We start from the raw sequence: 21,906 nt of genomic DNA on the forward strand, positions 1-21,906 counted from the left end.
ACGTGACCGTTATAATAATAATAATAAAAAAAAATAAAAATTTGATTTCATTTTATCATGATCAACCCCACAAATTGATAGTGCATTTGCATTTAGTCCCACACCTTCCTTTGTTTTTTCTCCTCTTCTTTTTGTTCTTTTTGTTTGGAACAAAACATAGTTTTGGAGTTATTATATTGCTATAGATAACATAGTCATTACTTGTTGAATTTTGTATCTACTTTCTTGACTTTTTAGAGAATGGACAAATGGAGTTATGTTATAGAATATGTTTTATAGTGGTGGGTAGATCCAAATTGTTATACGAGGTAGAATACTGGTTAGTCAAGAGATATATGTTTAGAAGATGAAAGTAGTGGAAATGAGAATGTTCAATTGGATGTGTGGTTATACGAACTATGAAATTTTAAATTAGAAATGAAGTTACACATGACAATTGTTAGGGTTTTGCCCTGATTTTCTTACCATAATTTAAGATTTATTTTTTCTTAAAGAAAAGACAAAACATTACCATAAATGTTTTTACTTTTTTGAAAGGAAAATATAATATTCTTTCATATTTGGTTTATTCTTTTCTTTTAGAAAAATGTTTTGGAGTAACTAGTTCTTTTCTAGTAGGAAAGGTTTTAGGACTCTATAAATATAGGTTTGTTTCTTTTAACACAAAACAATAACATCCACAATGTAGTCGTTTAGAGAGTTTAGTTTATGGGGAGATTTATTCTCTCAACAGTTATAATATTTTTCTTTTAAATTAGTTTTCATATTAATAATATTATGTTTTAGTATCGCTTTATTTGTCATCTAATTTATCATCGTCTTGATTGCAATTGTAAGCTTCCGTATGACGCCTAATCACCTTCAGAACCCAACAACAATGTGGAGTGACCTTTGTGAAAGACAAGATGAAGGAAGTGAGTTTGAGATGGTTCGGATATGTGAAGAGAAGATATGTGCATGCACTAGGATATAGCAGGTTTTAAGACAAGTAGACCAAAGAAGAATTGAGGAGGTGATTAGACAAGACATGATACATCTTATCTTATTGAGAATGTAACCTAGATAAGGTGTGTAAGAGAACTAGGATAAAAAAGATTAATAGGTAGCCGAGTACATATTGTCATACTTTTATGTGCGAGAGGTAGGGAGTCAGTCTCATCTTCTCATCTTCCATGTATTTAGTAATATTAGTTAATAGTCATGTAGTGTCTTTTACTTCAATTCTCACTATTACTTGTTGATTCCTTTGTGTATCTTGTCATTGTTTTCTCGTTATTTTACTTTCAATCTTTCTTTGATTACATTTTTCTTAATTGAGATTCTATCGAAAATAGTCTATCTGTCCCACAAAATATCTAGGGGTAAAATCCTCATACTAGTAGTATCATGAGTTAAGAACAATAAATCAAAATATATAATTATTAATTCAAGCCCATTTAATTTGATCACTTTATTCTTAAGAAATATTCGATTTCTTTTATGTATCCGAGGTATTGGATTACTTTTTTCCAGGATATATTAGAGTAGTAGTACCTCAAATATCAATAACTTCGTTGAACTTAAAAGACAATCTCGAGTCACCACAAGGACTTTATTTTATTAAGAAAATATGCAAAAAAAAAAATCATTGTCTAAAATTTGAGGCATGACTTCTGAATTCATAGATAATAAAAGAGTGTGATGAGGAAGTGCAACGCAAAAGGTGCATTTTTTGTGCCATCCCAAAATGTATATGTTATATTTTTTTTTATTTATACCTCAAAATCACAACAGTATATCCTACAATTTTTTTACTTCACTTATAAAATTACATCAGTATATGTTTTTGTTATAACTAGAATTATCAATATAACAAATATTTAATTTAGCACAACTTCACTTAAATAGAAAGAAAGAAAAAAAGCTCAAAGGAAAAATTGTTTCAATTAAAATGACAAGACCAATGTGTGTCTACATCTAAAACAAAAATTTTAGTAATGGACCAAGAAAAATACAACAAACTAAACAAGAGGGATTATAACAATAAATATGAGAATTCTGAAATATTGATAGATTTTCTCTAGCAAAACAAATTGTTTTATCATTTATCAGAAGATGATTATTTTTTCTCTTTTTTCTTAAAATCAAATAACTCTGAAATATATTCAAGTCGAAAGTGGAAGATTCCATAACAAAATTTTGGAGCAATCATTTGGAGGAATTCCCATCAATTTAGTCTCATCTTCAAGAACCTCTTTTCTCACAAATTTCAGAGAATCCTGCAAATAATAATTAAAAAAATTATAAAAAAAAAAGGGGATAAATATTTTTTTTTGTATTTTTAGGGAGGATTTTGGAAGTTAATTATATTTTAAATTGTTTAATTTACATTTTTTCACATAGTTTTTTGTGAGAAGACCAACATAATTAATGAGAAATAGTAAGCATAAAATTATTAGGATTCAAACTCGTAATATTAAGATTTTCAAACTATGACAATAAGCATATGATTTGAAGTTTATTGTAAGGTCTAATACATAGAACAAGTTATGAGTTTGACATAATTCAATAGCTTAGTCTTAAATTATGTATTTATATTACGAAATTCATTAAAATACATAAATAACATAATTTTAAACTCACTCGTTATATCGTCATAAAATTCAGAACTTATAAATTCAAAATTATGAATTCGCTTCTAAAATCTAAGGATATTGTAATTTATTTTTAAAAGAAATTAGGAGAAAGTGACAAGATCATATAGTTGAGTTATTCTTTTACTTTTCATTACCTATATTCATTTATGGAAAAGTTTTGGTAAAGTTTAGTTGTCAATTATTATAAATATATGATTAGGTGTATAATTAGTGATTTCTTATAAAGCACTTGGCTGTCTATGGTCAATTAATGATAGTGATGACTAGAAGTTTGTTGAGGTCACCTACTAAATTTCTTAATTTTTTTTTTTAAAAAAATTGACATTTCAGGAAGTAACTTTTTTTTTTTTAATGATTCTACATCACACACATATATATAGAAGCTGAGATTCTTTATCTTGATAATAATAATAATAATAATAATCATGAAATAACTTGTTGCTAAAATGAATTTAAGTGTAAGATCGAAAAGCTAACTAAAGATGCATATTATCGAACTAATGTCACATTTTTTACTTCAACAAGATCAAGTTAATTAAAATGAATTTTCCCAAACTAAAATTTAATTAAAATAATATATTTATTTATTTTACCTGAGAAGTGTCTTGTATAGAAGAAGTTCTACCCCATCTTTCTGGATCCCAAAGAATTGAAGTATTAAAAGCAAAATTTGAAATTCTAATTGGAGGCCTTTCATCTATATTTGAATTATTTGATTTCTTCAAATGCCACCCCATAACTTCTGATGAATCACAAACTGGTCCCTCTATTATTACTTCCTTCTTGTTTGTTGATAATAATGCCATTGGCCATGTCCCAAATCCCCTGTAATAAAATTCACTAATTTTTATTCAAATCATATAATATGTGATATTAAACTCATAGAATTCATATTATCAATCTATCTGAGGTAGAGGTTTTCAGTAGAGAAAACAACTTCTTAAGGTCGCACAGTGTGAATTCAAATTGTGTATTTATGTTAAAAGTTCACTAAAATAAGTATAAATATTATGAATTTTGAGATAAAATAAACCAAAAGGTTTGTGTAATTATCTAACTCATAAAATTTAAAGTATGAATCAACTTTTGGACCGAGAGGTTTCATGTTCAAGCGGTAAAAATTGTCTCTCACAAAAATGCAAGGTAAGATTACGTATTATGAGTTCGTTTGAAAATCTAAGTTCAGTAGTTTTGACTCAAATCATGTATGTGTATTTAAAAAATTTACTAACGAAGTATAAATAATAGATTTTGAACCCAGTAGATCAAATTATATGTAATATAAAATTTAAATTATGAATTTGCACCTTTAGACCAGGAGATCACGATTTTTAAGTCGTAAAAACAACTTCTCACAATAATATAAGGTAAATCTATATAAAACAGATTCTCAATATGGTTCAACTCTTCCCAAATCTCACATATAACAAGAACTTAGTGCATCAAATTGTTCCTTTTATAAATTCTAGAAACAATTTTCTAAAAAAACTCAGCAAAGCCATGTGTTTGTATAAGTTGTCAAAGATTTTCTTGGATCCTTATTCTATAAAGACATAATATAAGATGCTTAATCTACTTAAAAATCTACCTCTTAACACTAATTAGTGTTAAGTATAAATAAACAAACTAATTGAAGAAAAAAAAACTTGGATATGATAAACTTATTCTATTAGACTATTAGTCAATTAGGCTTGATTTTAAGTGCATTTTTTTTATTTTTAATTGTTTAAGTAGTGAGACACTATAACAACCAAATAAACAAGTCCATAAGTAGGATTTGTTAAAAAAAAACTAAAGTTTTTCATGTTATATTTAAATATGTGGGACAAGAATTTCCCAACTAACACCTTTTCCATTGTAATTTTACTTTTTGGCTTCCCAACTAACTTTTGATGTCTTGAGAGTATCCAAATTTATCCGAGTTTAGTTTTTATACACTGACAATTTAAAAGAGTAATTTTTATACTATTATTCCATCTAAATAGCTTACTGTAACCGTCATTTACTAAAGTGACATCAATAATCTGAAAAATAAAATAAGTTACTTGTTATAACGTTTTCAAGAAATCTAAGTTAAATGAACAATTGAAAAACCTATAAAGAGCGGAACTATAGTTTCACCTAAAGGGTTTGACATATTCCAGTAGTGTTGGCTCAAACCATATATATATGTTTAAATAGTTTATCAAGAATTCAATAAGTTGCATTTTCTAAAATCCACATCAGATAAACTCAAAATCCTAACTCCACGTCTGCATCTATATAGAGAATATATATATATATATATGATGGAAATGATTAAAAGGAATATGGAGAGGAAAAGAAATTAAGAATACTTACTCAATTGCTCTAAGCTCATCAAAGAAGGTGAGATCATAGACATTAGAGAGGCTAGCAAAATGAACAATCCCACTTAACCTATGATGTTCAATGTGATTTAGTGCCACATTTCTTTGATGATCCACTTCTTCATGAATGTTAGTGAAATTCTCCTTGAAAACCAAATGTCTATACATAATGCCTGTTTTTCTAAGTATTTCAGATACTTGTGAATCCTCAATTTGTTGTTCCACAACTACCCACAAAATTGGTTGTGGAATCAATCTCAATGTGTTTGATAGCCTCTTTAGTAACATTCCTCTATTTTGATCCTTCGCGCTTGTTGGAGTGACTATTATTAGTAGCCTTTTGGTGTTCAAGAACTCATCGTTAGCCTCTTCTGGCTCTTGATCTTGATCCTGATCTTGATCTTGTTGCTTTTCTTCTTCCTCCTCTTGATCTTCTACTAAGACCTTTTTTGAGTGCCTCGTTTCATTTAGTTTAGACCATTGTGATGTTACTGTTGTTGTTATTGTTGTTGTTGTTGATGATGTTTCGTCTGACAAAGGTTTATTGACCATCATGTTTAATGAAGGATATGTTTGATTTGACTCATGATGAGTTTTGGGAATAGCAATAGCATTCCTAGTGGAAAACATTGAAGTAGTAGTGCCTTTGCCTGTTGGAGCAAAGCCAGTAAAGAATCCCATAACAAAACAAAGAAGAAAATGAACAATTGCTTTCTTCCATAGTTGAACTTTTTTCTTTGATCTTTCTAAAGACCCCATAAAAGATTCTTCGATCTTAATGAACAAAAAATAAAATAGAAGAAAATTATGCTATGATGTAATGGACAAGAAAATGTAGTATGGAAATTATATATAACTACTATGATAGAGAATAGAAAAAAAAAATAGGACAAGAGCTAACAAACATGTATATGATTGAAGGTTTGGTTAAATGAAAACAAAGTGTTGGTTGTTTCTCAATTTTATTTCATTTGGTTGAGGGGTTTTGCTTGAAGTAAAAGAAAAAAATAAAGAAATTTAATCATATGCAGAAGGAAATAAGTTGCTTTCTATACCAAATAGTAGTTGAGATGGAAAGCTCATACACCTAAAATTCAAGAAATAATTTCATATTTGAAATGTCATGCACCTTGCTATTTTTTTAATTGAGTTGTTTAAGCAAGTTGGTGACCATATTTAAATTGTTTATCATAATGAAGTACTATTTTAAAGATAATTATTAATTATTACTCACTTAAAACAGTACGTAAGTTTAATGATGTTTAATCAGAACCTTTATGAACTCATAATGATGTTTAATCAAAATCTTAATGATAATAGACTTTTTAAAAAATGCTAGTTTTGAGTGTGAAACCTTAAAAAAAAGGAAATAAGATAGATATTCCCTCCCTCTCGTATTAGTTGTTACATTTTGCTTCTCGAGAGTGAAACTATGTAAAATTTAATTAGCATTTTAAAGTATATTTTCTCATCAAATTAACATGAGAAAAGTTGCTAGTTATAGAGTTTTATTGTATAGTTTTTGAATATTTAAATCTTAAATTAATTTAATCTAATTTAGTTTCAAAAATAAATTAAAATGACTTTTGAAAAAGGAAACATGACAACTGATTTGGGTAGAGGGAGTACTAGTTTAGGATTGAGAACTTTGAACTACTTTCTGTATTGAGTTTTTGTTCAGAACTTGTTTGGAATATAAGTAAACAAGGTGGCAAGACAATCTATGTTGCTCAGCTCCTTCAAGAATATAGCCATATATTGGACCCTCCAAAAGTTGTGCATTTTTGAAATATCTAGCATGGATGCGTCAACATTTTTTTGAAGGATATGGGCAACATAATTGACAACTATCTAACCACACATTTGTCAAAGTCATACAGAGTAAGAATCACCTAGGTAAAACACCAAGAAGAGTTGTGGTGGCAAGGATAAGATCCCATTACCCTTAACCAAATGTCTTGAGTTCAAATCCTAGGTATGAATTTTTTTTTGTTAGAAAACACTTTCCCCTCAAATGGGCCTTTTGCAGTGCGAATCCAGATTAGAAGGTACAACTGCCAATCAACTAGATGTAACATAAATGTAGCGACCATCTAATAGAAGGTACAACAGCCAAGCGCCTAGACTTAACATAAATGTAACGACTGGAGTGTATGTACCTTACCCCTACCTTATAGAGATAGAGAGATTGTTCTGATATACCCTCCGCTTAAATAAAGCATGCCAAACAGTTTGAAAAAGGGAATATAGTTATGAGAGCAATAACAAGAACGAAATAATGTGACATTGAAACCAGAGGGAAATTGAGTACCAACTCTATCTATTATTGTGACAGCTTACTAAACCAACAATGATAGACAAATTTCACAACATTCAGAACTTGCTGTACCATTTAGAACATGGTTCAGACTTCAAAATATGCTTGCTAACATATAGAAAATAGCATAATGTTCCCAAAAGTTGATCCTTTAGCCAACCAGGTCATTACTTGACTATAAGCTTAAGCTGTAGTTGAGAAATTTAAAATGACCCTGCAAGTTAATTCACTTCAAAACTTATTGGAAAACTGAATAATCTATACATGGTGCAGATTCTTTGTGCGATGCAATGTGATTTTGACCATTCTAACTGACTGCACACAGAAACAAACGTCTGCATACCTTGGCCGCACACTGTAATCAAAATAAACCAGTCATCACTCACATGTGGACTTCTAACAGTCAGAATTTACCAAAGGAGCATCTGTCACTTGTTTTATCCATAGTTTCAAGTAATGAAAGCTGTAACGCTATATGAAGATGCCAGGCAGCGGATAAGACAGACTCGTAAGTGTCTTAAAGATGCCAGGCAGCGGATAAGACAGACTCGTAAGTCATCTAAGACAGATATGTGTTCAACAATGTCATTCCTTGGATGCATACTATTATTACTAGTAGTTTTCTCTAAACAACTGGTAAAAGTTCCAGACTAGTGAGCTTAGGTTGATATTCAAGTTCATGTCATTATTTTCCCCTACATTTCACTTTTTGCAAATTTTCCAACATGTCATATTATCTTACTGGTACCTACCAACAGAAAAATAGAGAAAATTTTGCATGAAGAAATTTGGCTTGGCCTCGGAGCTTAAGTACGAGGAATGAGCAAACAGCACCATTATTTTCAAAATACTACAATCAAGAACTTCATATTCACCAAAATCACAATGAAAAGATGCATCGGAAAACAAAACCATCATAAGAAAGTGCTATAAGATGTACCATTATGGGGGGAAATAAGTGTTTTATAAGCATAACGACAATGTGCTTCCCTCCACCGAAATACTTCTCAAACTATAGGTGGCCAGGACTTGACTACACTGGACAAAGTTTACTGCCATAGCATCAAAATTATATGGAAACTCTTCCTAAAATGAAGTTGAGAATAGCTCTGGTTCATCGTGTATATTGCTTACCTCCCTTCAAGTCCTACTTGCATGTCCCTACTTGTCTGAAGAAGCAGCTCGTTGATCCCTCAATGGTGGCAACTGAGACAACACCCAATCTGGTGAGCTACCGACCCAAAGCCCTATACCAGTATTCTTGTGCTTAAAATCAGGTGCTTTCTGATTCAATTTACTAGCTCTGTTGTCCCACCATTTATCAGGATTCTCCAGCAAATCTTTCCAAGAATCAACGTCCTTCCCAACGCTTTTAGATTTAGGAGCATAAGCATCGAATTCAAGTCCTTCAAGTCCCTCAAGAACCCACCTTGGAGCATTCTCAATCCATAGAGAAGTACTACTATCCTTTTTCTTGAAATCAGGGTGCCTTGCTTTCACAATTCCATCTAACTTCGCCTTTCGACAATCCCACCATTGTTTCGGATTCTTAATAAGGTCTCTCCAATCATCACCTCCCGTAACACCTTCCTCCGACTTGCTCTCACCCAAATTAACAGAATCATCATATTCTAAACCAAACAACCTTTCTTTCTGTTTGACCAAATAATCAGAATGCTGGTTATCATTTTCATCCAACACAAAGTTCTTACCTTTCAGATAAACTGATTTTACATTTCCCTTGAGGGAAACATTTCGTTTCAGACCCTGCACAAAGTTGACATTTTCAGCAACAATATGAAAACAAGACTGATATTCATCCATGAATTCACAAGACAATGGTTCCATAGAGAACTTCCCATACACATAAACACAATCATTTTCCTTAACATGACAAGCAACAATATGAGCTAAATCACCAGCAAACACAACAGGAATCATCAAAACAGAGTTATCATCACTATTCTCATGAGCAACAACAGTACTAGCACAATATTTCCCATCAGTGGAAGCTTCAAAATGAACTGGGGTTTGCACAAAACCAACAAGATTAACAGAATTTGCAACTTTTGCTTGGTAAGGTATCTCACTTGGCTTTGGCCAAGAAGACACATCTTCTGCTTCATCATAAATCTCAATTCTTGGATGGGTAAGCACATAAGATGAAGAGGGGTCTTGGGGTTTAGGGATTTTGGGTTTTCTTGGCTTAGAAATGGTTGTAGAGGCAAATCTTGAACTGAGGGTTTGGAGTAAAAGTTGGCATTTTTGGGGAGAAGAAGAGGAGAAAAAGGCCTTTTTTGCTATTGATTTTGTTAAGTAATTCATGGATGGAATTGGGTTTTAGAGAAAGTTTGAATCTTTCATATACACACAGGGTATTTTGTGAATCTTGTGTAGATGAAAGTGAATTTTACAGGAAGAAACACAAGGGTTTTTGTGGGGTTTTATGTTTTGGTTTCGATGGTTTCCAGATTTTGCAATAGTCGCCCTGAACTTTAGTATAACTACAATATACTCTTTCTTTTCCGAATTTGAGATAACGGTAAAAAAATCATATTTGAACTATCACTTTTTCGTGAGTTTTATACCTTCACTGTCTATTTTTATGTTAATCCACCTAAACTATCATCTTTTTGTGATTTTCATATTTTAACTATCACTTTCTCTGTATATTAATTAATAAGTTGTCGTATGCACGCATGTTGTCGGGGGGGGAGCAAATATCTAGTCAAGTAATATCGAAGTGTGTTTTATTGCGAATGAAATGATAGTTTGGGGCGATAAAGAAAATAATGGATAGTTGAGTATTGAAAATTGAAAAAGTGATGTGCTGATAATTTAACTCTTTGGTTTATTATAATACATACTTCCTAATATAACACAGAAAATAGAACAACAAGGTTCTATGGTGTAGTGGTTAGCACTCTGGACTTTGAATCCAGCGACCTGGGTTCGACTCCCGGTAGGACCTTTCTATTTTTTCGTGTGCAGTCACATGTTCGAGCCATAATATTTAGGGAAAATTGTATGAAATAGCAAACAATTAATTCAAATTAAATGTTATAGCCATAGTTTATTTTAATTGTAATTCGCAACAAACATCCCCTTTTTTTGCCGTCTGATTCGGTATACAATTAGTCATTTTATACATTTCGGTATAAAATGCGTTTGTGTTTGTATAAAGCGAGAGAAAAATGTATATGTAAATACATATATTTTCGTCCTATACACTTATAATTATACAAATTACAATGTATAAATAAATTTATACAAAACTGAACAATTTGTATAAAAAGCGAATTATACAAATCAAAAGCTCCATAACAAACATAAAATTTGTTACGAAGCGCTATTATGCAAACTATAATTATAACATACAAATATGATTTTTATATTTGTTATATGTGAAAGTTGCTCTAATTTTTATTTATCTTATAAGTTATGGGTTCAAGTCAGAAAAATAATGTTTTTTATACGCACAAGCGATGGCCATAATTTTTATTTATCTTATAAGTTATGGATTCGAGTAAGAAAAATAATGTTTTTTTATATGTGCAAGCAATCTTATAAATGATGGGTTCGAGTCATGAAAATGATTATCAAGATAAGGTGACTACATTTTCCGTCTTTTTCGTGAAAGTAAAAGATTTAAAAAGTTCCACCTAAAAAAAGCTTAAAACAAACATGAAATACCACAACAACGTAATCTCACAGATTCAAGTAGAATATGCACGGACTATACCTTACCACAACTTTGTGGGGGTAGAGAGGTTGTTTCTGGCAGACCCTCGGCTCAAACATGAAACACCAACTTCAAAAAACTTCCTTATAACAAGTGGAGTTAAAAACAATCCACAAACTAACTTTAAGGAACTCCATTTACTTAATGAGAATCAAGGACTACACAGAGTTTCTTTTCAAAAAAGACAAACATTCATATCTCTAACATTTAAGTGAACATTCCAAACTCATACATAAAATAAATTACAAGTTGAATCATACATTAATGTTGTAAAAAAAGTTTATAAACTTGATATAATGCTCAAAACTGTGAGGGATGTTTCATATGTCTGGCTGAGTTGAAATGGTTTCTCTTTGTGGTCTGTGTTTCCTCCACTTTTTCTTGGTCAGAGACATGATCCACTCAGGAACCTCACCACCAGAAGACGTAATAACATTTGCGATGTTCCTCAAAAAGGGAATATCTGCTTCAGTATAAAATGTTATCGCCTGTCCACTCCTTCCTGCTCTGCCAGAACGTCCTATTTACAAGAATCACCGTGCAGTTTTCAGTGAACAATTGAAACTCTTATGATTCACTGTAAGACTATGACTTATGAATCACTATATAAGGTTGTATAAGTCGAATTTGGGTTGGATATTTACCAATTCTGTGAATATATGCTGCAGCAGCATCTGGGAAATCGTAATTTATTACGCAGTTAACCCCTTTGAAATCCATACCCCGGGCAACAACATCAGTGGCAATTAAAACCCATGTTTTTCCAGCTCTAAAATTATCAATAGCATTTTCTCTCTGCATTAAAATTAAAGTATAAGTAGGAACCAGAAGAAGTGTTCTATACAGCAGGATACAATGTAATCAGCCAATATGAAAAAATCATAACCCTGAACTTCAACATCGACATATATTGCTCTATCTAAAACAGAAGGCAGATGGATCTCCTCTTGATGTAGAAAATACAGAAGTCATGCAAAAGTTACCTGTATCTGAGAAAGGTCTGAATGGATAACATCGGGTCGAATATCTTCCAATTTTAGCTCGTCATATAGCTCCTTTGCACGCTCCTTGTTTTGAACGAATACTAGCACTGGTGGGTTCAAACTCTATATATATATATATAATAAATCAGAGAGGCAATGCAATAATAAGATGAGTTAGGTATACATTATCAAGTTAACAAATCATTGTAGATGTTGATCATAGATCAGCTCAACAAAATAGCAAAAAGATAAACTAACTAAATTAGCAATGATGATAAGATTTTCCAAACAATCACTATGGTATCAAATAAAAACACCAAACTAAGACGTGAAAATGCAATTGACCGTTGGTGAAAGTTCCAGCGAGTGTCGATGAAAAGAATGTGACTTTGGAAGTAAACATAGCAATATCGTATTGGAATTTCCCCTTGAGGGCTGATGTCGACGGTTTGTACATAAATCTAAAAAACCTCTTTCCTTTAAGGCTTAAGCCTTAATCACAGCCCCTCAAAATTTATTGGCAAGTTTAAGGGGTTGTCTATGTTATTAAGCCTTCTTTTTATGTTTTTGGAGCACACATAACATACCATATTGTATAGACAACTGGACAAACTTTGTAGGTTTTACGGGGATTTAATTGTTTTTCAAGGTAGTAACTCCCCTTTGCCTATCAAAAGAAGAAGATGATTCGCTTAAGTAACAGTACAACCTTACAAAATGGTAAGCAGCAAAAGGAACAGGAGTTTCTTATAGAGTGAACAAAAAGAAAGAAGCACGACTCAGATGTTGAAATCCCTCTCAGCAAAACAATGGCTCCAAATCATCAAATCAAGGGGTTTCAACTAGAGCCCATTTTCTGGGAATATAAAAACCAACTGAGCAGAAAAAGAAAACGGTGAACAATTGACAGCACAGATGGACATCTGAGGAAATGGAAAGAAAGAAAATGCAGGAAATAACAGAAATGCACTATCTAAATATGCTAGAGTGATTCAAGAGTGATAGTTCCACAGCAAATGTGTAGAAACTAGTATTCATGTGAAATCCCTCATGTAAATATTGTTGTTCTAGGATTTTTGGGGGATAAGTAAAGGTGTTGTGCAAGCAATTATTATGCCAGCGGCGGCTCCAATCACATAAAAGAGGTATACAATCAGTTCTGATGACTAAGGAACATGAGGATCATACCTCTGCAAAGCTTTGACGAAGAGCCAGAAGCTTCCCTTCTTCACTCCCTACATATACCAATTTTTGCTCTATTGTTTCAGATGCCGAATTTCTGCAGAAATACAAAAGCAGCCGAGTAAGCATTCACCAAGATGGAAAGTCAGAAATAGGAGAGGAAGGAAGATCTTCTCCTCCTTCACCAAAAAACAACAAAAAAAAGAGAGTATGAAGCCAAATAACCATTCACTTCACTGCAGAGTTAAGATACATCTACCAAAGGCCTATTAGTACTTACTTCCTACCAATAATTACTCGAACAGCATCATGCATTATTGTACGTGCTCGGTCTTCAACTATATCGGGTAAAGTAGCACTGAACAATGACCGAAGAATTGAAGGATTTGTGCACGCCTTCACCACAAAATCAACCTGCTCTAGCATGCCAGGCTCGAAAAGCTTATCAGATTCATCTAAGACAAGAAATTCAACCCTGCATCCAAAAGGAGTTGGTGTAAAGGCATGCTAATGCTGATTAAAAAAAGGAAATACTTAGCACCAATTCCAAATAGCAACATTTTTTTAGGTCTACACAGAATAAAGCCAATGCATATGCTCCTCTACATCAAACTCAGCAACAACAACATACCCAGTGAAATCCCATAAGTGAGGTCTGGGGAGGATAGAATGTACGCAAACCTTACACTACTTCATGGAGGTAGAGCGGTTGTTTCCCAAAGACCCTCGGCTAAAGTGTAACAAATCCCGGTATAAAGAAGAAGACAATGAAGAGAAATTGAAATAAGAAACAGTGCAAAAGTAGCCAAAACAGCAATAATATCATGTGATAATCCAAATGCCATAAACGACACACTAGGGTAGATTATTATTAACAAACAATAATAAACAATGATAAAAGTAAAAATGAGACAAACTCAGCCTGAAAAATAATTAAATCTAAATGTGATGGTGCAAATCAAGCAGTATAACAAAGAGCTTTATATCTCTAAACTAGACCCTTAACTTCACCAGTTGCTTTTTGTTATGAATTACAGTACAAATTATGCAGTCGTCTTGGGATCTACAATGTCATCACCTCAGAAACTCGTACTTAACTAGACCACACTGATTTAATATCAATAAGGTTGAAAATTGAAATGCCCACACTAGCACATACGAGTTTGAACCCTAGAAAATGAGGAACATACCTACTTAAATCAAGCTTTCTTTTTTGGATAGCAAACTTTACGCGCAATGGTGTCGAGATCAGTACATCACATCGCAGTTTAGAAAAGTCCCCACTTTTAGCGAGTTGTTTAGTCATCAACCTGATGTAGAACTTCTTCCTGGCCAACTTTTTGCATTCTCTTGTTGTCTGAGCAGCTAACTCTCTTGTAGGGGAAAGAATTACAGCTCGGACACCATCCTTTGAAGTGTGCTGATCAAAAAAGATGGCTGTCAGATGTCTTCTAACTTATAATAAAAATGATGACGAGCAAACATAACAATGCCAATATATATGTACCTTGAGTTTCATAAGTATAGGAAAAACAAAAGCAAATGTTTTGCCACAACCAGTAGGTGCACAAGCAAAGCATTCCCGCCCCTGGTGAAAGTCAAACATGATTAAAGATTTTCAAAGGAAAACAAGAAAGATACATGTGTATATATAAAACAGTGGCGGAATTCAAGGAAGATCATACAGATAAGAGGACTGGAATAGCCTGCCTTTGGATTGGCGTTGGTTCTTTAAATCCCAGTTTTGCCAGATTTCGTAATAGATATGATCGACATTTATATCTGTGGCACCATATACAAACAGACTGTTGGTGAAACTGAGGACAGAGGGAACGTCAAGTGCAGATAACAATAATTAACTGATCAATAGAGACAAAGCAATTTGCTTTTAACAACAACTTAGTACATCCCCCGTTTATGTCCTAAGAAAGGGAATATGACGTAAAGGGGAATATATGGAAAGGAGTATTAGAGAAAAAGGACTTCAATGCACAGTTGCAGAATCCTACCTCATTTTACCACCAACAGTCTATCCCCAAAAGAGGCACAGTACACAAGTAAAGATGACATGACGAAAAAGAGTAGCAATTGAGAACAAAATCATTTATGCATTTATGATATATTTCTACAAGCCCTGTCCTATATGCTTCTTAAGCTAAGCCTCGTAAGTGATCCCCCTTCCCCAACCATTCCCCAGAAAAAGAATATAAGACATAAAAAATTGTAATAGATAAGAAAAAAGATACCATAAATGCAGGAGAAACAGCAAAATCTTTCATTAGCCTACTTATTTTGCATGCTAGATCAATTCAAAACAGCTTAAAATATTCCTCAACACCCCATCACAGCCTATTCTTGCTCGACACATTACAACAAAATGTGTAACTCACATAAAGTAGATTCAAGGAGACATAGAAAGCGGTCAACAAAATGAATAGACTAAGTTCTTATTGGGAGTTTCACTAAAATAACTTCCTTAACATGATCGAACTGTTCCATACAATGAATATCTAAGTTGCTCGGACTCGGGTGCGGGTGTCCGATATGGGTGCAGATCTAGAGGTCGGATCCTCTATGATCTAAATTTTAAGATTCGGGAATACGGATCCATGTGTGGATACGGGTGCAAGGATTCGGCTAAAAATAATTCAAATATCTAAAAATAAAGTTATAAAACCTAAATTATGAGATATTATGTGGAAAACTTGAGGAAAAATATTGATCAAGAGAGAATCCTGGAAGGGGATAAAAGGAAAGGAGTGACAATAGAAATTTATCTATGCAAGGTATTTCATTTTCTTTAATTTCACCTTAGCTTTTGTTTTGATTATAGAAATCATTGAATTTGCCCAGAATTTCTCCCTCGAATTTGGTCAAAGCACCCAAAATTAGTAGATCGGGTATGGATCCCACACCCACATCGTGTCGACACGGGTACGGCACCGAAAGTGAAGAGTCCGAGCAACTTAGATGTATATCCTACTGTAAATAAATAAACATCTTAAATACTTGGCCTTGGTAAAGCATGCGACCATTAGAGAAAGGGAGGTAGAGAATCATGTGTCTCCAGATCAAAAATCAACACAATGCATGACAGAGTACCTTGATCTTAGTTCAGCAAAATTGAGCAATGGTGAAGGGATGTTACTCCCTGAAACATGAATGTTGTGCATCTTCCGAAAAATTGCGTCCCTCTAAATCCACAAAATCAAAGGAACAGAAGAAATATCTCTTCAATAAAAATTTGTCAACAATTCATGAACGCAGCAAAAAGGCTTACAACCAACTCATAGCAAATGAGACAAACCTCCAATTGTTGATAATATTCTTTTTTTCCCTGAAGCAGTTCATTTACAGATTGATCAGTCTCTTCGCTTGCAGCTTCCTTTTTCAATTTTGAACTCTTGAAGACGGAAAATCCCTCCACTGAGTCTAAAACCAATGCCATGAATTAGAACAAAGGGCCAAAACAGCAAACTTCAGTAACCATTTTATACTATGTACAAAGAAATAAACGAGAAGCTCAAATAGACAGACAAAGGAATTTTACCATGAACTGCTCCCTTCTCCTTCCTCTTCCTCTTCTTACTCACGCTAGTACTTGTCCCATCCTCCATTTCAGATATCTCATTCTCGACGAACTCCACTTTCTCTAACGAATCATCAATAGTTTTATCCTCCTAGGTGAAATATAAAACCAAATCAATGACATACACACAATAAATCATTGAGTTTTTTACAACAAGAAACATCTGAAATCGAAACAATGAATACGCTAAAATGCTATAAACACACTGATTCGGAAGAACTCGGGTTCCTTCCTATTACTGCTTGGAGAATCAAACTTACACAGTTCAACAGTAATACCTTCTCAATCAATTGCAATTTCTCAGCTGAATCAACTATGTTTTTCCCCTACACATCAAATTACACACAAAAAAAAATCAAGAATCTTTGCAATGTAAATTCAAACCAAAAAAAAACCCAACCCCACAATTCCCAAAATCCATATTTCTCAATAAAGTTCACTCTTTTACTCTGAAACTAAAAAAGGGTCGAAGCAAAAAAATTCAAAATCAAAATACCTTAAATCTGTCGAAATCGCGAGCAAACTTTTTGCGGTTGAAAGAGATGCCACCAAACAAGAAAGATGCATCTTTTTCCATAACTCTGAGATGGGTTTTCGATTGCAGAGAAATTGGAGCTGAAATTTGAGGCAACGCTACAAGTTAATTTTGGCAGCTGAGAAACAAGTTGTGGGAATTGCAGGGTTTAAGAAGATGAATTCAGTTTACTTGTAAAACCCCAGCGGCTTTGTTTATTCTTTTTTAAAAAATAAATAAATACATAAATAAATAAATAAATGAAAAATACTTAACATTTTTATCTAAATGCGTAATCATATAAGCTCGAATTTTCATAAAGATGTAAAAAGTTTAGTCTGGATGTTTTACACGCGCATTGATAGTTGAAACTTAATTTGTTCGTCAATACTTATATGTAAATGTTTGTTAGACGATGTAAAATTTAAGTTTTATATACTTTTTTAAGTATGTCAAATTATTTAGGGTTAAGATATAATTAATTCTTTTTAATGGAGGATGAGGGAAAAGATAAGAGAATATATAAAAAAAAATGAAAAATAGAAAAAGGAAGGTTTAAGGTGTGATATTATCACGGTTTGAAAAGAGTTAATGTGTATTTGTAGGATTAATAGACAACATTTTTTAATAGATAAATCTGATTTTTATTTAAATCGTGAGCAATGTATAAGGTATGATATCTCAAATTGATCGAGCAAGTCATCTTACTCATCTTAACTTGCATTATCATAGAACATACTGTGAAAATATGAACTATCAACTTAGCTCAAGTTGTTCATCAATGGAGATCTATATTCTAGAGAGAATTACAGAAGAGTACATTTGGAAATGTAAATTGTATTGATCTGAAAAAGAAACGTTATGTGTACAATGTATATAAAGGAAAAAATCTTGAACTAATTTCCTAACTAACTACTTTTATAGCTGGACAATTAACCACAATTCTAACTAACTGTAACAATATTAACAACCCAAAATGCCATGTGCCAATACTCCCCCTCAAGCTGGAGGGTGTAAAATGTTGAACACTCCTACCTTGTTCATCAAATAGAAATGTTGCACCTTACTTAGCCCTTTAGTCAATAAATCTGCTTCTTGTTCTTCAGTTCTCACAAACATTGTTTTGATCATTCCATTCTTAATATTGTCCGAGATAAATGACAATCAATCTCTATGTGTTTCATTCTTTCATGAAATATTGGATTAGATGCAATCTGTAGAGCAGCTTTGCTATCACTCATAACTGCCACAGGTTGTGTTACTTTTACTCCCAGCTCTTGAAACAATCCCAGCAACCATGTAACTTCAGCCACTGCTGAAGCCATACTTCTATACTCTGCTTCTGCAGAGCTCCTTGACACTGTTTGCTGTTTCTCGGACTTCCATGACACCAATGAACTCCCAAATTTAACTAAATAACATGTTATAGATCTTCTAGAATTTGGGCAAGCTGCCTAGTCTGAATCACACCAACATGTAAGCTCATGACTAGACGATGAACTCATAAGAATACCTTGCCCTGGTGCAAGCTTCAAGTATCTAACTACTCTGATGGCAGCTTCCCAATGAGACTGCTTAGGCTGCTGCATGAATTGACTCAGTGTTTGCACAATGTAGCTGATGTCTGGTCTTGTTATGGTTAAGTACAACAACTTACCTATTAGTCTTTGATAAACACCAACATCTGCTAATAATGGATCACCTTTTCTCCCTGTTGACTCATCAAATTCTGTAGTTGTTAGCTTGACATTAGTTTCCAAAGGTGTTGTTGATGGTTTTTCTCCTCCTAGTCCCATTTCTGAGATTAATTATAATACATACTTCCTTTGATTTAGTAATATTCCGGATTTAGATCTTAACACCTCTATCCCCAAGAAATACTTAAGATCTCCTAGGTCTTTGACTTTGAATTGCTTGTGAAGTGCATCCTTTGCATCATTAATCATTTTACTACAACTTCCTGTAATTAGTAGATCATCTACATAGACAAGGATGATGATAATGTCTGCATCTTTCTTCTTTGTGAATAATGAGTAATCATGATTGCTTTGAACAAAACCACTGCCAACTAACGTCTCTGTTAGCTTTATATTCCACTGCCTTGAGGCTTGTTTAAGCCCATACAGTGATTTCTGTAACCTGCACACTTTAGTCTCCCCCTGGCTTCTGAAACCCTCAGGCATCTCCATGTACACCTCTTCACATAAATCACCTTGGAGAAATGCATTAAAAACATCCATTTGAAACAGATTCCATCCTTTGGAGGCTGCAAGAGCAATAACTGATCTCACTGTGACCATCTTTGCCACAGGAGAAAAAGTCTCATGATAATCAAGGCCTTCTCTCTGACTATACCCTTTGGCAACTAGCCTTGCTTTGAATCTCTCCACTTCTCCATTTGCCTGAAACTTGATCTTATAGACCCATTTAGAACCCACTGTGTTCTTACCTTGTGGAAGGTCAACAATTGACCAAGTGTTGTTGTCTTCTAGAGCTTTGATTTCCAACTTCATGGCTTCAATCCATCTAGCATCCTTAGCTGCTTCTTTAAATGTATGTGGCTCCACAAGGGAAGAGAATTTAGTGAGATAACTTTGATACTTGGCACTAGTATTCTCATAGGACAAATGATTAGATATTGGATATAAGGATTTGGACTTGTGAACATAGTCCTTCATCTATATAGGTTGCTTAGATATCCTTCCTGAAGTTCTCCTATTAATAACAGCATCAGAATTACTCCCAAGTTCTGTAGTAGAATTTTGCTCAACATTAGGACCATCATCATTCCTTACTTGTGTTGCATGATCTAAAGCAGAACCTACTAACTCTTCTGAAGACACCTCAAGTCTGGACTCTGAGGGTGAAGAAGCCACTGTGCAGTCATTTTGGTCTGCAGAGATAGACATTTATGTACCAAAGCTAGGAGGCAATGTAGATAGTGAAGAAGGAGAATGAAAAGGAAATATTGTTTCCTTAAAGATGACATCCCTACTAACAAATATGGACCCTGAAACTCTGTCAAGAAGAACATAACCTTTCTGAACTTCTGAAAAACCAAGAAGTATAGCAGCCTTTGCTCTTGGTGCAAACTTGTCTCCTTTCTGCAAGTTAGTGGCATAACATAAGCAACCTATCACTCTCAAATGAGTGAGTGAGGGCTTCTTGTGATTGAGTAATTCATATGGTGTGCTTGCTCCTATGGCAACAGAAGGTAACCTATTCATCAAGTAAACAACAGCTTTAATGCATATTCCCCAATATCTTAGAGGGATCATAGCCTGAAATCTTAAAGCTCTGGCTATATTTAAGATTTGTCTATGTTTTCTTTCCACAGTACCATTCTGCTGTGGAGTATATGGACTACTTTGATGTTGGATTCCCAAGGATGTCAAAAGGTCGTTGCACTTGGAATTAAAAAACTCACTCCCATTATCAGACCTCAATACATTGACCATCATTCCAAACTGATTTTGAATCATATATAGGAACTGTTTAAGCACAACAATTACCTCAGATTTTAATTGCAACAAATAAACCCAAGTAAATCTGGAATAATCATCCACAATAGTGAGAAAGTAATATTTCTTATCATAAGTTGGCACCTTATAAGGGCCCCAAAGATCCATGTGTACAAGTTTGAAAGGGAAGTCAGCTCTAGAAGTACTAATTGGAAACTGTAATCTAACTTGTTTAGCTAATGGACATATGTGACAAGTATTGTCAGTTATTGTGCTAGTACACTTATGTAATTCTGGAATCTTCTGCATAACTGTGGATGAAGGATGACCTAACCTCTTGTGCCAAAGATCATAATCTTCATCCTTACTAGACAAGTGTGCAGTCTTTAGTTCATTATTTATCAAGCTCTTATTAGTGTCTGCAACAATCAAATATAAGCCACTTTGTTCTCTACCAATCCCCTTCACCTTGCCACTGTAGAGATCCTGAAATACACAAAAATCAGGAAAGAAAGTGACAAGGCAAGATAGCTCTTTAGTCACTTTGGATACTGATAAAAGGTTGTATCTAAACTCAGGGACATATAACACATCCTGCACTGAGTTCTGTCCAAACAGGCTAGCATTCCCTATGTGAGTGATCTCAACCTTCTCACCTGTAGGCAAATGCACTTGTTCTTTCTTAGAAACATCTATGTCAATGTTATCTTGTAAGAACTTCTTATTAGCAGTAAAGTGGTGTGTAGCTCCAGAATCAACAATCCACTAATCTTTTGAACAATGAGACATATACATCAAACAAGTAATAATACCTGCCATATTAGCATGATGTCCACCTGTTTCCTTCTTCAGCAGCCCTAGAATTTGCCTGCATTGTTCATCAGAGAAAGGACTATAGAATTGTCCTTATCTTTCAGGATAACCTTTTCCAGTATCTTTGGACGAAGATGCACCATCAGCACAATTCACAGCTGGTCCCGATGACTGTTCCCTTCTCCAGCTATCAGAGTTGCCTGCATTCCTTCTCCAACCCTCTGAGTTTTCATTTCCTCCTCCGTATGGTTTCCTAGGTGGATAGCCAATTAGCTTGTAGCAATTTTCCCTCGTGTGACCTTTCTTCTTGCAGTAGTCACA

The 21,906-nt window shown here is 33.6% G+C and overlaps 3 protein-coding genes and 1 non-coding gene across 5 annotated transcripts; 1 reads left to right on the plus strand and 3 right to left on the minus strand.

The window, feature by feature from the left end:
- Nucleotides 1-1,907: 1,907 nt before the first annotated feature.
- On the minus strand, nt 1,908-5,805 carry LOC125870825 (beta-1,4-xylosyltransferase IRX9). Its single transcript, XM_049551363.1, has 3 exons — nt 4,977-5,805; nt 3,230-3,461; nt 1,908-2,258 (listed from the first exon to the last, which is right to left on the minus strand). The coding sequence occupies exons 1-3, from the start codon at nt 5,741-5,743 to the stop codon at nt 2,145-2,147; spliced, it is 1,113 nt and encodes a 370-aa protein (XP_049407320.1). The 5' UTR covers nt 5,744-5,805; the 3' UTR covers nt 1,908-2,144.
- Nucleotides 5,806-8,246: 2,441 nt separating this feature from the next.
- Nucleotides 8,247-9,752, minus strand: LOC125870821 (protein OSB2, chloroplastic-like). The gene has a single exon (XM_049551360.1). It carries the CDS (start codon nt 9,624-9,626, stop codon nt 8,463-8,465), a length of 1,164 nt encoding a protein of 387 aa, XP_049407317.1. The 5' UTR covers nt 9,627-9,752; the 3' UTR covers nt 8,247-8,462.
- A 448-nt stretch (nt 9,753-10,200) lies between these two features.
- Nucleotides 10,201-10,272, plus strand: TRNAQ-UUG (transfer RNA glutamine (anticodon UUG)). Its single transcript has one exon. It is a non-coding gene; the product is annotated as a tRNA-Gln (tRNA).
- An 896-nt stretch (nt 10,273-11,168) lies between these two features.
- LOC125870816 (DEAD-box ATP-dependent RNA helicase 57) lies at nt 11,169-17,486 on the minus strand. Of its 2 annotated transcripts, none has more exons than XM_049551346.1 (13): nt 17,294-17,486; nt 17,058-17,123; nt 16,759-16,888; nt 16,516-16,640; nt 16,311-16,402; nt 14,894-14,990; nt 14,716-14,796; nt 14,399-14,628; nt 13,489-13,683; nt 13,215-13,305; nt 12,027-12,149; nt 11,688-11,838; nt 11,169-11,563 (listed from the first exon to the last, which is right to left on the minus strand). In XM_049551346.1, the coding sequence occupies exons 1-13, from the start codon at nt 17,372-17,374 to the stop codon at nt 11,364-11,366; spliced, it is 1,662 nt and encodes a 553-aa protein (XP_049407303.1). In that variant the 5' UTR covers nt 17,375-17,486; the 3' UTR covers nt 11,169-11,363. The 2 variants fall into 2 exon arrangements, with proteins under 2 accessions (XP_049407303.1, XP_049407304.1); XM_049551347.1 differs by having other exon boundaries at nt 17,076-17,123; nt 17,294-17,485.
- Nucleotides 17,487-21,906: the final 4,420 nt, after the last annotated feature.

Source organism: Solanum stenotomum, chromosome 7 (genome assembly GCF_019186545.1).
Source record: "Solanum stenotomum isolate F172 chromosome 7, ASM1918654v1, whole genome shotgun sequence".
Classification (NCBI taxonomy): domain Eukaryota; kingdom Viridiplantae; phylum Streptophyta; class Magnoliopsida; order Solanales; family Solanaceae; genus Solanum; species Solanum stenotomum.

Excerpts from the sequence above, each read along its gene's own strand:
- LOC125870821 (XM_049551360.1), bottom strand. The coding sequence starts at position 9,626 with ATGAATTACTTAACAAAATCAATAGCAAAAAAGGCCTTTTTCTCCTCT.
- LOC125870816 (XM_049551346.1), bottom strand. The coding sequence starts at position 17,374 with ATGGAAAAAGATGCATCTTTCTTGTTTGGTGGCATCTCTTTCAACCGC. Across the intron at positions 16,889-17,057 it reads AGGTATTACTGTTGAACTGT|GAGGATAAAACTATTGATGA; the intron begins GTAAGTTTGATT and ends TATTTCACCTAG. Across the intron at positions 13,684-14,398 it reads AGAAAGCTTGATTTAAGTAG|GGTTGAATTTCTTGTCTTAG; the intron begins GTATGTTCCTCA and ends TTTTGGATGCAG.
- LOC125870825 (XM_049551363.1), bottom strand. The coding sequence starts at position 5,743 with ATGGGGTCTTTAGAAAGATCAAAGAAAAAAGTTCAACTATGGAAGAAA. Across the intron at positions 3,462-4,976 it reads GATGAGCTTAGAGCAATTGA|GGGATTTGGGACATGGCCAA; the intron begins GTAAGTATTCTT and ends ATTTTATTACAG. Across the intron at positions 2,259-3,229 it reads CTATACAAGACACTTCTCAG|GATTCTCTGAAATTTGTGAG; the intron begins GTAAAATAAATA and ends TATTATTTGCAG.